We start from the raw sequence: 13,170 nt of genomic DNA, 5'->3' as shown, positions 1-13,170 counted from the left end.
GGCAACTGCAGCAATGCTGAATAGTGGATGGGTTTGATGAAAAAATTGCAGAAAAAAAGGGAAAGGGAGCTGGTCAATGACTGCCTTGTCTAAGAAATGAAATATGGCTGTGCCTTGGGTAAACCAGCAGGGGGGAGAGGAGGGGCGGCCTGCCATGGACTTCAGTTGATTAAGGATCCATGAAGCCAGGTCCAGGATTGGCTGTGCAAAGCAAAGAGCAGGAACATAATCATGCTCGCGAGTACAGGGACAACAGGCAGCTCCTGACACAAATCTGGTGGGTGGAGTCTGGCCCACTGCTACAAACAGGGAACACCCTCAGAAGGCAAGTGAAGGTTCCGGAAGAAGGGGTTGGGTAGGCATGGTGCACTTAATGAGTGGAAGGAAAGATTCTGGATTAAATTAAAGGTGTGAACTTGTCTACATTAGTTCAATAGTCAGTGAATATATTTAAAATAAAAGGCTATTTTCACTTCTCATTGCAATCTGAAGTTACAGAAATATTTATTTTAAAATTAGCACTTTATATATATATATATAAACATATAAAAAACACAGAAGTGATTTAAAGCTCCAGAGTGTATTGTTTCAGTTGGTGTTATTGCTATCTATACCTTCACCCCATTTATTAAGCCATTTCAAGTGACTTTAAGTTCCCATGTGTCCAAATTAGAGGGCCTGCATGGCTCCTCAGTGGCATTTCCTGTGGAGACCTGTGCCCCATTGGTACGATTCAGGGTTTCTCCCTGCACATCTGAATGTGACCTTTTGGATCCTCTGGCTGTGGCTGGTTTAGTCTCCTGTTTCTAACAGTGGGTCGCTTTGCTGCCTAGGAGTTGATCCAAGCTTCCAGATTCCCTTCTTGTAGACCTTAATTATGTACATGTGAGGTTCAGAGAGCTGGCCAATCTGACGAGTGAGAACACTTTCTTAAAGGAGGAACTGCCATTCCAGCATTAACTATCCTTAATCCTACTGCACAAACTGGTTTCATTCTTGGAATGGTGAAGATCATGGCCAAGAAGCAGATGTCCTTAGTGGCTTCCTCCGAGAGTTAATCCCCAAGAGAGAGCCATCTGGCCACTTGCTTTTTATCACATTTCTAATAGCTGCTCCATTTCCTCAAGGGCTGCTGTAAAATCATTTACTTGGCTGTTACATAGGGTCTGCTGCTCTAGGAACCGGGCCCTCTCTTCTTCTTTCATCTTCAACTTTACTTTTAAGGCCTGTTTGGAAAGATATTAAAAAAGACAAAAACAAACAAAAACTTTGAAACATTATGCTTCTGTCCCATTGAGGAAGAATTCTCTGTATTTGTAGGGGAATTGAATTTTCTTTGCAAATTTTCTGTAAATCTAAAATTATAGTTTATTAAAATAAAGAAACAGATAAATAAGAGAGAGCCCTCCAACCCTAGCTGGTTTGGCTCAGTGGATAGAGTGTTGGCCTGTGGACTGAAGGTTCCGGGTGTGATTCTGGTCAAGGGCACGTACCATGGTTGCAGGCTCCCGGCCCTGGTCGGGGGCATGTGGGAAGCAACCAATTGATATGTCTCTCTCGCATCCGTGTTTCTCTCTCTTTCTCTCTCTTCCACTCTTTCTAAAAATCAATGGAAAAAATGTTCTTGGGTGAGGATTAAAAGTGAGAGAGAGAGAGAGAGATCCCTCTATAGATCCATCTACTGTAGTAGGAATATAATTTTTCCTCAGAGTGATGTCTGCCTCTCACCTGTAACTCCTCCATCTGCTTTTTTGCTGTTTCGTTAAAAAGCTTCAATTCATCTTGCAAAGTTTCTAACAGCAACTAAAAGCAAAGTACAATTAGTAAAATAAAGTACAAATCTTCATTGGTATGTGAACATTTTCTTCATACAAACTAATCTCTTTGTATAAAGGGGGAGCTGAATTAGATGACTGCTAACGTCATTCAGCCATTGGCTGCGTCCACACACATCTGGCTTCTCTACTGGGCACCCTGGAGGAACTCAGTCCCCAGGAGGGGCGAAGGATTATCCCACTTCCATGAGTTCTGCTACACAAGCAACATGAACACACGTATCCACTGAAGGGGTGACTAATAACCTGGGAGAGCTGAGGGTGATTCCATATCTAGTGCTCTATGACTTTAAGATGACAACTCATCTTCTGATCATAGAAACTCAAGAGACTTTAATCCCAAACAATTACCTTCCTACCTCATTATCTAGTTCTCAGCGAAGGAATAAGGAGAGAAATTGGTCTAGTATAAAACACAAACCAGAAAGCGCTGTATACAGGTCTATCCTGTTATGTGTTTTAAAGTAGCACATTTTCAACTCAGACTCACTCATATTCAAAAGCACAGGTCACCTGCCAAGTAAGATATGCTCTTTGAGTACATATCCACCACTCTCTTCTTCCACTATCCTGGGTCCCAAAGGCTGCTTCTCGGGGTTTACTGAGCATATGGCAGTGATCTCCTGGAGCCACGATCCCTCCGCCCTCGGCCCTCGCCCACTCACACCTAGGCCCTCACCATCGAGTCCATGTGATCCGGGTTGGATTCCTGCTGTGATTCCAGGGTTTCACTGTCTAAATGTAATGGAGACAACAAAATTAGCCTCGCTTAGGGAACTGTACCTTCCACAAAATAAACAACCAAAAAACCCCTCTAGGACAAGGACAAGCACAGAGTTTTCATGAGGGAAAGTTCTCTAAGAGCTGCTCCTGACTCACCCTGGCAGTGTGCCCACGCCTGCCTCGAGATACATTTTAGCTCCTTCCTTTCTGTGTTTGGATATGGCCAAAAATTCATTCTGCTCTCTCCTCAGAAAATTTGTCCAAAGGCAATGTATAGTTTTGTTTACAAAACACAGAACTATTTTTTAAAGTTTTTTAGGCCTTAAATATTATTTTTGATAAAAATAGTGCATACACATAATAAATTAAAATAATATAAAAACATATATGAAGAATATATCCTAAACTGTACAGTTAACCAGTAGCATTCAGTCAGCATTCCTTAATTCAAGAAGCCTGGGGCCCTTCCCTGGGATGCTCAGGCCCCTCAGCTCCGTCTCCTCTCTGCTCTAGACTGATCTCTAGGGAGAGGGTCAGAGCTGGAATCCCACTTTAACCGCTGGGATTCTGCCGATTAGCCAGAAACAGTATCACCTCTCTCTCTTCCCACTTGAGAAAGTTAACTGTATGCTACCAATCTTGAAAGAAATAAAATATTTCTGGTCTAATTTGCAAGGTCATACCTTTGGGCACCAAAGTGTTCAGATAAGAAAGCGATAATCCTCTCTCCACAACCACCTGGAATCGGTCAGGCACAGTCAGCATCACCAGAGAAAAAAAGGTGCTCCAAACTCTGCATGCCTCGGCCAGATGCCGCCACGCTGGACCCTAACACACAGCCCAGGACCACCCCAGCAGGGGGCACGCACACTGATTCCTCTGAAGGCTGCTGTGTGCTGTTTCTTACCTGGGTTGAGGCCCTTGCTCTCCAAAATCGCCAAACTGTTGTCCTGAAACTTCTGCAGCAGCTCCACCTTTTCAGTCAGGTCCTTCAGCTTTCCCTATGGTGCCATGCACAGATCAGGCCTGTGCCACTCCTCAGGGGTGGTCTGAGCGGCTGTCCCTCGGGGTTCCACATGCATCACCCAGTGTGGCTGATGGCACAGGCCTGGTGGGTCTCTTACCTGAGTTTCAGTCAACTTCTGGTGTAACTGCTTGTTGACGGCCTCTAAGATCTGGTTCTTATCCTTGAGCTCTTCCTCTGACTTCTGCTTACTCAATGGCCTGTAGCTGTAATGATAACTGTACTTATATGTAGTGGTGGGGGGTAAAGAGTATGGACTGGGTAGTCTCACAAATAGGAGTTCGAATCCTGGCTTCATCACATAGTAGTATATGACCTTCAGTGAGTTGCATAACCTCTCTGACGCTCGGTTTCCTTATTTCCGGAATTAGGATAATACCTACCTCTCATAATATTATTATTGTGAAGAATAAGAGAAAGGACACATGTACCATTCTTAGCACGCCACTGACACATAGTAAACATTTAATAAATAACAGCCATTATCACCATTAATATTAAACGTTCTTTTCAAATTTCTCAGAGTTCTTCTTGGATAGAGTTTTGTTCAGCACTTTTAAAACATGCCCAGATTTGAAATTAGAACCTGTTTCTACAGAATTTTCAGCTTATATTATTTCTGTCGTCAGGACTGCAAAATGCCCAAGCTAGCCTCCAAGACAGAAAGACAGGTCCTTCTCGTGGATTTCTCCTTCACCAGAAATACCATCTTGAAATTGCTAACTACACGCAGCCCCTCCGATCTCGAAGGCTTCACACTCCTGTTGAGAGGTCACAGCTGCGTTTGACTTCTGGTCAGCGTGGTCCTGGCATGGAGCCCCAAAAGCTCTTGACTGGCACTCAAGATGGTAGCTTCACTAATCGTGCCCTGATAGTGTTTCTCAAATCTAGCTGTGCCTCAACCCTGAAAATTCCATTCAGATTTCTGGGTGGCACCCAGACTGTAACACATTAAACAAGTCCCAACAAGTCCTGCACAACCAGGACTGAGATCCACTAACACGGTGCCCAACCTTCATTTACCCTGATGCTCACCTCTTTTTGATGTTCCTCTTGATGGCAGTATCTGCAGCTTTCCCCTGCCTAGCGGAGCAAAGACAAAGAAATCAGAATGTAACTTGACTTATTGTGGCAAACATTTTGCAATATGTACACATATCACATCATTATGCTGTATACTTGAAACTATAACGTAGTCAATGCCTTAATTAAAAGCAAATGACAAAGGAATCAAGCAGAGAATTGTAACAGGTTGTTATATGTGTTGTGAGCAAAGCAGAACAGAGAGGCTGGTTTCCTGAGGAAAAGAACCAGAGATTTTAAACAATACAAATAACACGAGACTGAGAAGCTCTGAAGCCCATGCACTTTGTTTCAGCCCAGATTATTGAAAAAGGCTTATTAATAATGAACTCCCCTCCTACTCAAAAACGAATGGCCTTCTCATGACAACCTCACTTACATGGGGACTGAGCACTGGGTGGAGGGACACACATGCGCACTGGGCTGGACTGTGCTCAGACCAGCAACACAGGCTAACAACCAGCCCACCCACCGTGACTACCATTCAGGGTTGGGGTATGACCACAGTCAGCCATTGTACACTCCGAGCAGCGGTGAGAAGGGAAAGGGTGTCTCTTAGCATAGCCCTTGCTGTGCCTCTTCAGAACTGATCGACACGGAGGGTCCTGACAACAGCTCAGCAATGCGGCTCTGATCCAGGTCCCTGACTCCAGGCTAATTGTTCAGGTGCCTTGTGCTCTGAAACCCCCACTTTCTAATTCCTGGTACTGAGCAATTTCTAACTGGATACCAATGATCTGACCCACCCATTCTCTCGTCTCGGTTTGATGCCTTTCATTACATCATTTTCTGAAACTCCTGGATGAAGAGATCTGGAAGCATCGACTTCTTTAGACTTCACAGGTAATAAGCTCTTAGAAGTGGCTCGAGTCTGTGTGTCTGCAAAGGAAAACAGGAGGGTGAAACCTCAAGCAGAGTTCCATTCTAAGTTGTCAGAAACTTGTATTTCATTCTGGCCAATCTCAACTTGTGAAGATCGAACCAGTGACCTTTTGGTGCATGGGTTGACACTCAACCACTGAGCCACACGGGCTTCCATTGATCTTTAGAGAGTAGAAGGGAGGGAGAATGGGGGAGAGGGAGAGAGACAGAGAAACATCAATGTGAGAGAGATACAGCAACTGGCTGCCTCCCACATGCACCCTGACAGGGGCTGGGATTAAACCCACAACCAAGACACAGGAATCCAGCCCAAGACCCTTTGGTCCGAGGGCCAACACTCTAACCACTTAACAAAACTGGCCAAGGCTAAACCGAAATTCTGTAAATGTAACAGTGCAGTGTGTTTAAGGGTAGCCAAAAGCTTCATGACATATCAAATGGAATGGCCAGATGGTATACAGTGGGGGTTGACACAAGCAGAGAGCTAAATGAGAGGCAGTGTAGCAGTCAGCAGGGCAAAACACCGTAGAATCCCTCACCAAACACCAGAAGAATCAAGCCCTCTTGTTGAGCTCCTAGGCACTCTGCACACTCTCCGGAGGATACACTCAAACCGCTTCGAGTCTTTCCTTTAAATATCACTTTAGTTGTTTCACCAGCCTGTCTCCCTAACGACTCAAAAATATGTCTTGTGTCCTAGCACTTAGGAGAGTATCGGGCATACCAGCAGGTTCAATACCTGCTTGTTGAACAAGTGGTACACTTCACAGTTTCATGCATTGTTCGCAGATCATCTCTAGATAATCTCCTCTAGACTTCTTTCCCTCTCCCATGCTGATTACATTTACATCAGCCCTTTTAATTTGTTTACCCATCAAGTTCAGAGGTCCCCTATCTGGCATTCTGTTCTGATCCTTTTGTCAGGCTATTGCCAGATAAGCAGAGAAATGGCCCTGCCATGACTCTTCTTCCCAAGAGAGTATTTTCCCATAACCCTTATGCTACCCTATCCTCCACCACACTTTTTACTATTTACATTCCATACCAAATTCAAGTAGTAACTTCTTCTGGAATTAAGCACACTCCCTCCCTGCCTCCACGATTTTCTAGGTTATACTAACTTTTACTTTGTTCATTGTAAAATGGCTCCTTTAAGCTTAACCTAAAGAAAAAGCCATAATAATAAAATCAAGTTGAAAAAATGAGGTACAAAGCACTGAATCAGAGGGATTAGGAAATTTTGTATTCGTATTTGAAAGAGTTTTTATTTTGATGACTCTAACTGTATAAGTTTGGAATAAATATGATTTCTCAGGTTAACAAATTATTTCATTTATAGGTATACTCACTGGGCACTTACACTCTATTTTCCATACTTTTACCCACAAAACAAAGATTAAACAGGTTCTTCCTGAAGTCTCTGTCTGAAATAAAAGGTAACTGTGGGGGAATGTATTTACCTTCTCCTCTCTCAAGTATTTATAAGTTATTCATAGTAACAAATCCATCCCATGTAAAAAGGTGCTAAATCATAAATTCATTGACTATAATTAGTTCTAATAACCTGTATTTACTAGAACCTAAGGATTTTTTTTTTAATTTTGTTTTATTGCTTAAAGTATTACAAAGAGTATTACATATGTCTCCTTTCTTTTTTCCCCCTGACATTCCCCCGGCCTCCCCTACCCCCCAGTGTCTTGTGTCCATTGGTTATGCTTATATGCATGCATACAAGTCCTTCGGTTGATCTGAACCTAAGGATTTCATTGTAGGAAAAATTTAGCAGGATTTAACAAAGACTGTGGGGGGGGTGGGGGGGGGGGGGGGGGGGGGGGGGGAACGACTGAAAAAGAACGACTGAATGCTGGTGTTCAAAGAAGGAAAGGGGTCTTGTTTTTTACTGCACATCGTTTCCTAACTTTGGATTTTTTTTTTATGTGTATATGGTACCCAGTCATAAAACTAAAACTTGGAGTTATGTAAAACTTGGGAGTGATGTAAGCATCATGGCACAGTGAGAAGACTCCTTTGTTTCTCCCCATTAGATTAAAAAAAAAAAAGAGGGAATAAAGGAGGAAAAAATCATAGAAAACCACCAAATTAAAATATGAGAGAGAATCACAAGGGTAAAGAAACAGTGGAGACACAGAGTAACCAGAAAACAAAAAATGGCTGTTGTTATGTTCTCATATGTCAATAATCACCCTAAATGTAAATGAACTAAACTCACCAATCAAAAGGTATAGAGTATCAAGATGGATTACAAAAGAACGAATTATATGTTGCCTGCAGGAGACTCAGCTCCAAAGATAAACATAGGCTTAAAGAGAAGGGGTGGAAGATGTCACTCCAAGAAAATGGCATTTAGAGAAAAAAGCGGTGTAGCAGTACCTATATGAGACAAAACAGATTTCAAAATAAAAAAGTTAAAGGGAATCAAAGATGGACATTTAATAATGATAAAGGGGATAATTCATCAAGAAGACATAACACCTATCAATACATATGTACCAAACCTGGGAACACCAAAACATATAAAGCAATTACAAACAGACTTAAAGGAAGAAACTGACAAAATTGCAATTATAATAGGCGACCTGAACACCCAACTCATAGATCATCCAGACAGAAAGTCAATAAGGAAATACCGCTTTAAATGACACATTAGACCAAACAGAATTAATTGATATTGACAGAACTTTCCATCTCCAAATACTAGAATACACATTCTCAAGTGCACATTGGAATTCTCAAGGATAGACTATATGTTAGTTCACAAAACTAGTCTCAATAAATTTAAGACTGAAATCATACCAAGCATATTTTCTGACCACATGGTATGAAACTGGAAATTAACTACAAGAAGAAAGCTGGAAAAACTATAAATATGTGGAGATTAAACAACATGCTACTGAATTACTACTGGGTCAAAGAAGAAATAAGAGACCAAAAAATACACAGAGACAAATTAAAATGAAGATATGATGTAACAAAATTTTAGGGGTGCAGCAAAAGTAGCACTAAGAGGAATGTTTATACCATTACAGGCCTACGTCAAGAAACAAACAAACAAAAAAACCCAAATAAACAATCTAACATACCTTAAATAACTAGAAAAAGAACAAATGAGGCACAAGTCAGTAGAAGGAAGTAATAAAAATAGAGCAATAAATGAAATAGAGAAAAGACAATAGAAAACAATAAAACAAAGAACTGGTTATTTGAAAAGATAAACCTCTGGCTAGAGGAGAAAAGAGAGAAGACTCAAATAAGTAAAATCAGAAGTGAAAGAGGAAGTTACAATGGACACTGCAGAAATACAAAGGATTATACTAGAATACTATGAAAGGATATACACCACCAAACTCAATAACCTAGGAAAAATGTACGAATCCTTAGAAGTATTCAACCTTCCTAGACTGAATCATGAAGAAGTGGAAAACGCATATAGATGGATCACTAGTAAGGAAACTGAAACAGTAATAAAAAAAAATCTTGTCCTAGCCGGCTTGGCTCAGTGGATAGAGTGTTGGCCTGTGGACTGAAGGGTCCCAGGTTCGATTCCGGCCAAGGGCACTTGCCTGAGTTTTGGGCTCAATCCCCAGTAGGGTGTGCAGGAGGCAGTCAATGATTCTCGCTCATCATTGATGTTTCTATCTCTCTCTCCTTCTCCCTTACTCTCTGAAATCAATAAATATATTATTTAAAAAACAAAAACAAAACAAAACTCTTAAAAAAAAAAAGTCCAGGACCCGAAGGCTTCACTGGTGAATTCCACCAAGTATTCAAAGAAGATTAAAATCAATCCTCAACCTCTTCCAAAAAATTGGAGAGAGAATACTTCCTAACTCATATTGAGGCCAACATTAATTACCCTGATACCAAAACCAGGCAAGGAACACGAACACACACACACACTACAGGCCAATATCTCTGATAAACACAGATGCAAAATCCTAAACAAAATACCAGCAAATTGAATACAGCAATATAGTAAAAGAATCAGAGTCATGATCAAGTGGGGTTCATTCCAGGGATGCAAGGATGATTCAACATCCATAAAGCAATCAATGTGATTATAACAATAGGTGCAGAAAAAGCACTTGACAAGTTATAACATCCATTTATAGTAAGACACTCAATAATAAAATGGGTACAGAAGGAAAGTACCTCAACATTATAAAGTCCATTATGACAAACCTTCAGGTACCATCATACTCAATGGTGAGAAACTAAAAACTTTTCCTCTAAGATCAGGAACAAGACAAGGATGCCCACTCTCATCACTGCTATTCAATAGTACTGGAAGTCCTAGCCAGAGCAATTAAACAGAAAAAGAAAGAAAAGGCATCCAAATTGGGAATGAAGAAGTAAAACTGTCACTATTCACAGATGACATGACTCTACATACAGAAAAACCTAAAGATTCCACCAAAAAACTATTAGAAACAACTAACAAATACAGCAAAGTTGCAGGATACAAAATCAAGATATAAAAACCTGTTGCATTACCATATACTAACAACAAAATATCTGAAAGAGAAATGAAGAAAACAATCAATCCCATTAAGATCACAACAACAACAAAAAAACCAAAATACCTAAGAATAAAGTTGGGAGATGAAGAATCTGTACACTAAAAACTATAAGACACTGTTGAAAGATTTAATGCAATCCCTATCAAAATCCCAATGGCCTTTTTTCACAGTAATAGAACAAAAAAATTCTCAGATTTGTATGGAATCACAAAAGATCCCAAATAGCCAAAGCAATCCTGAGAAAAAAGATAAACTATACTACAAAGCTACAATAATTAAAACAACATGGTATTGGCAGAAAAACAGACACAAAGACCAACGGAACAAAATTGAGAATCCAAAAATAAATATGGGCAATTTTCAACAAAGGAGCCAAAGAGATATAATGGAGAAAGGAAAGTCTCTTCAATACATTTGGGAAAACTGGAAAGCCACATGCAAAATAAAACCTAGACTGCTATTTGACACCATACACAAAAACTAACTTAAAATGGAGTAAAGACTTGAATATAAGACCTGAAACAATAAAATACATAGAAAGAAACATAGGCACTAAACTTATGGATCTTGGTCTCAGAGAGGTTTTGGTGAACTTGACCCCAAATGCAAGGGAAGTAAAAGCAAAAATAAATGACTGGTACTACATCAAATTAAAAAGCTTCTGCACAGCAAAAGAAACCATCAACAAAACAAAAAGGTCTCCAACAGAATGGGAGAAGATATTTGCAAACAATACCTCTGATAAAGGGTTAATATCTGAAATATATAAAGAACTCAACAACAAAAAAAATCCTATTTAAGAAATGGGCAGAAGACCTGAATAAGCACTTTTATAAGGAAGTCACATATGACCAACAGAAATATGAAAAGATGTTCAACATCACTAGTTATAAGGGAAATGGTAAAGCAAAACCACAATGAGATACCTCCTCACACCTGTTAGAATGGCTATAATCAATAAGACAAGAAATAACAAGTGTTGGAGAGGCTATGGAGAAAAGGGAACCCTCATATACTGCTGGTGGGAATGTAAATTGGTGCAGCCACTATGAAAAACTGTATGGAGGTTCCTCAAAAAATTAACAGAGCTACTATATGAGCCAGTAATACCTCTTCTGGGTCTATATACCTTAAAAATGTGAAAACACTTATTTGTAAAGACATATGTACCACTGCATTCATTGTAGCACTATTCACAATAGTCAAGACATGGAAACAACCTATGACACGTGTCCTTCGCCTGATGATTGGAAAAACACGATATGGTACATATATACAATGGAATACTACTCAGCGTTAAAAAGATGAACTATTGCTATTTGTGACAATATGGAAGGATTTTGAGAGTATTATGCTAATTAATAAATCAAACAGAAAAAAAGCAACTGTATGATTTCACTTGTATGTGGGATATAAACATAAAGCAACAAACATACAAACAAAACAAACAAAAAATCAAACTCATTGATACAGACACTAGAATGGTGGTCACCAGAATGGAGGGGGATCAAATATATTATGACAGAGGAGACTAGAGCCTTGTCTGAGTAGCTCAGCTGGTTAGAGCGTTCTCCCGATACACGAAGGCTGTGGGTTTAATCCCTGGTCAGGGCACATACAAGAATCAACCCATGAATGCATAAATATGTGGAACAACAAATTGATGTTTCTTTCTCTTTCTCTCCCTCCTCCTCTCTCTCTCTCTCTCTCTCTCTCTAAAAAAAAGGCAATCAATAAAAAATATAGTTATTTAGAAAAAATAGACTTCGGGTTCTGAGCACATAATAAATATACAGATGCAGTATTATAAAGTTGTATACCTGAAATGTATATATATATATAATGTTATTAACCAATGCTACCCCACTAAATGTAATAAAAAGAAACAAAAAAACTGAAACGTAAAAACAACCAACTTATGCCCAAAACGAAAACAAAAAGCCTGAAGACAGACGTCTGAAAATGTTAAGTTATTGAGGCTATATAAGATCATAAAGCTGGGACAGGGACAGAAAGCAAAGAGGTGAAATTTTTCAACTTGACCGGGGAGAGCCAGCCACTCCACTCCAGGGGAAAAGCAGTATAACCAGATGTGGCTCTGGTTCCCCCGTCACGCCTAGGCCCTATGAATGCCAGGATTACCAGTCAGGTGTTCTGAGACAACAAAAGACAAAGCAGAACAACCCTTTAAGCCAGTGGTTCTCAACCTTGGCCGCACATTAGAATCACCTGGGAATCTTTTTAAAATCCTGATTTCTGGGCCTCCTCCTCTGGAAATTCTGTTTCTTGTTACTAATGTTGTGGCCCCACCCCATAACAAAGAAACAGAATTTCCGGAGGATGAGGCCCAGAAATCAGGATTTTAAAAAGATTCCCAGGTGATTCTAATGTGCGGCCAAGGTTGAGAACCACTGCTTTAAGCCTTGGGAGAAAAGCCTGTTTACTTCACAGGTAAATCCTGCTTCCTCCTCAGCCAGCTGCATGGAGTCACTGGGAAGGGATCTTAGCTGCTTCAAAATCTCCCACAACAGATTCCTTTTTAAAAAAAAAAAAAAATCCAGGATTAACTGAACTTGAAAAACAAATACAAGCTATCGACTCGCTCTTCTAAACTTAACTGGACAGTCTACCTGTCCCATAACAGGGTTCTGATGTTTGAAGCTCATTTTGTGCTACAATCTCCAGCTTAGGCAGCGGGACGCCTGCAGACCCTGGGCAATGACGTTCGGCCACAGGCCAGGTGGCAAAGCAATCAACACAACGTAGTCCTGTATCTTCTCCCAAGTTTCTCGAATGCTCTAGCTGGGCCTGACTCCCCCCCTCCTACCCCCCCGCCCCCACTTCACTCAACAAATGTTTACGGAGAATGTACTGCAGGACAGACACTGTGCAGACACAAACGTGAACCAGACGTGGTGGGAAACCCTAGTGCTCTCCCCTAAGTATCTCGTTTCTCAAACGACTCTCCAGATAGCGCAAGTCTGAAAATAAAGCCGGTAACTGTTTACGAAGGGCTTCCTGCGCCCCGGACTCCCGGCCACGGACGGGCCCCCTGACTCCCAGGGGGCGGGGCGGACACTCACCG

General features: G+C 40.8%; 1 protein-coding gene across 2 annotated transcripts; it reads right to left on the bottom strand.

The window, feature by feature from the left end:
- Nucleotides 1-487: 487 nt before the first annotated feature.
- KNSTRN (kinetochore-localized astrin/SPAG5 binding protein) lies at nt 488-12,545 on the bottom strand. Of its 2 annotated transcripts, none has more exons than XM_014534784.1 (8): nt 12,530-12,545; nt 5,412-5,544; nt 4,618-4,665; nt 3,683-3,800; nt 3,466-3,559; nt 2,515-2,570; nt 1,729-1,803; nt 488-1,226 (listed from the first exon to the last, which is right to left on the bottom strand). In XM_014534784.1, the coding sequence occupies exons 2-8, from the start codon at nt 5,441-5,443 to the stop codon at nt 1,095-1,097; spliced, it is 555 nt and encodes a 184-aa protein (XP_014390270.1). In that variant the 5' UTR covers nt 5,444-5,544; nt 12,530-12,545; the 3' UTR covers nt 488-1,094. The 2 variants fall into 2 exon arrangements, with proteins under 2 accessions (XP_014390270.1, XP_014390271.1); XM_014534785.1 differs by having other exon boundaries at nt 3,683-3,788.
- Between the last annotated feature and the right edge of the window lie 625 nt (nt 12,546-13,170).

This window comes from Myotis brandtii, unplaced genomic scaffold (assembly GCF_000412655.1).
Source record: "Myotis brandtii unplaced genomic scaffold, ASM41265v1 scaffold133, whole genome shotgun sequence".
Taxonomy (NCBI): Eukaryota; Metazoa; Chordata; class Mammalia; order Chiroptera; family Vespertilionidae; genus Myotis; species Myotis brandtii.
Note: the sequence above shows the minus strand (reverse complement) of the source record. Positions and strands in the feature narration are given on the sequence as shown.

Coding starts and splice junctions, on each gene's coding strand:
- KNSTRN (XM_014534784.1), bottom strand. CDS start 5,443: ATGAAAGGCATCAAACCGAGACGAGAGAATGG. Junction 4,666..5,411: donor AAACCGAGACGAGAGAATGG/GTGGGTCAGATC, acceptor TTGCTCCGCTAG/GCAGGGGAAAGCTGCAGATA. Junction 3,801..4,617: donor AAGAGGAACATCAAAAAGAG/GTGAGCATCAGG, acceptor ATATAAGTACAG/TTATCATTACAGCTACAGGC.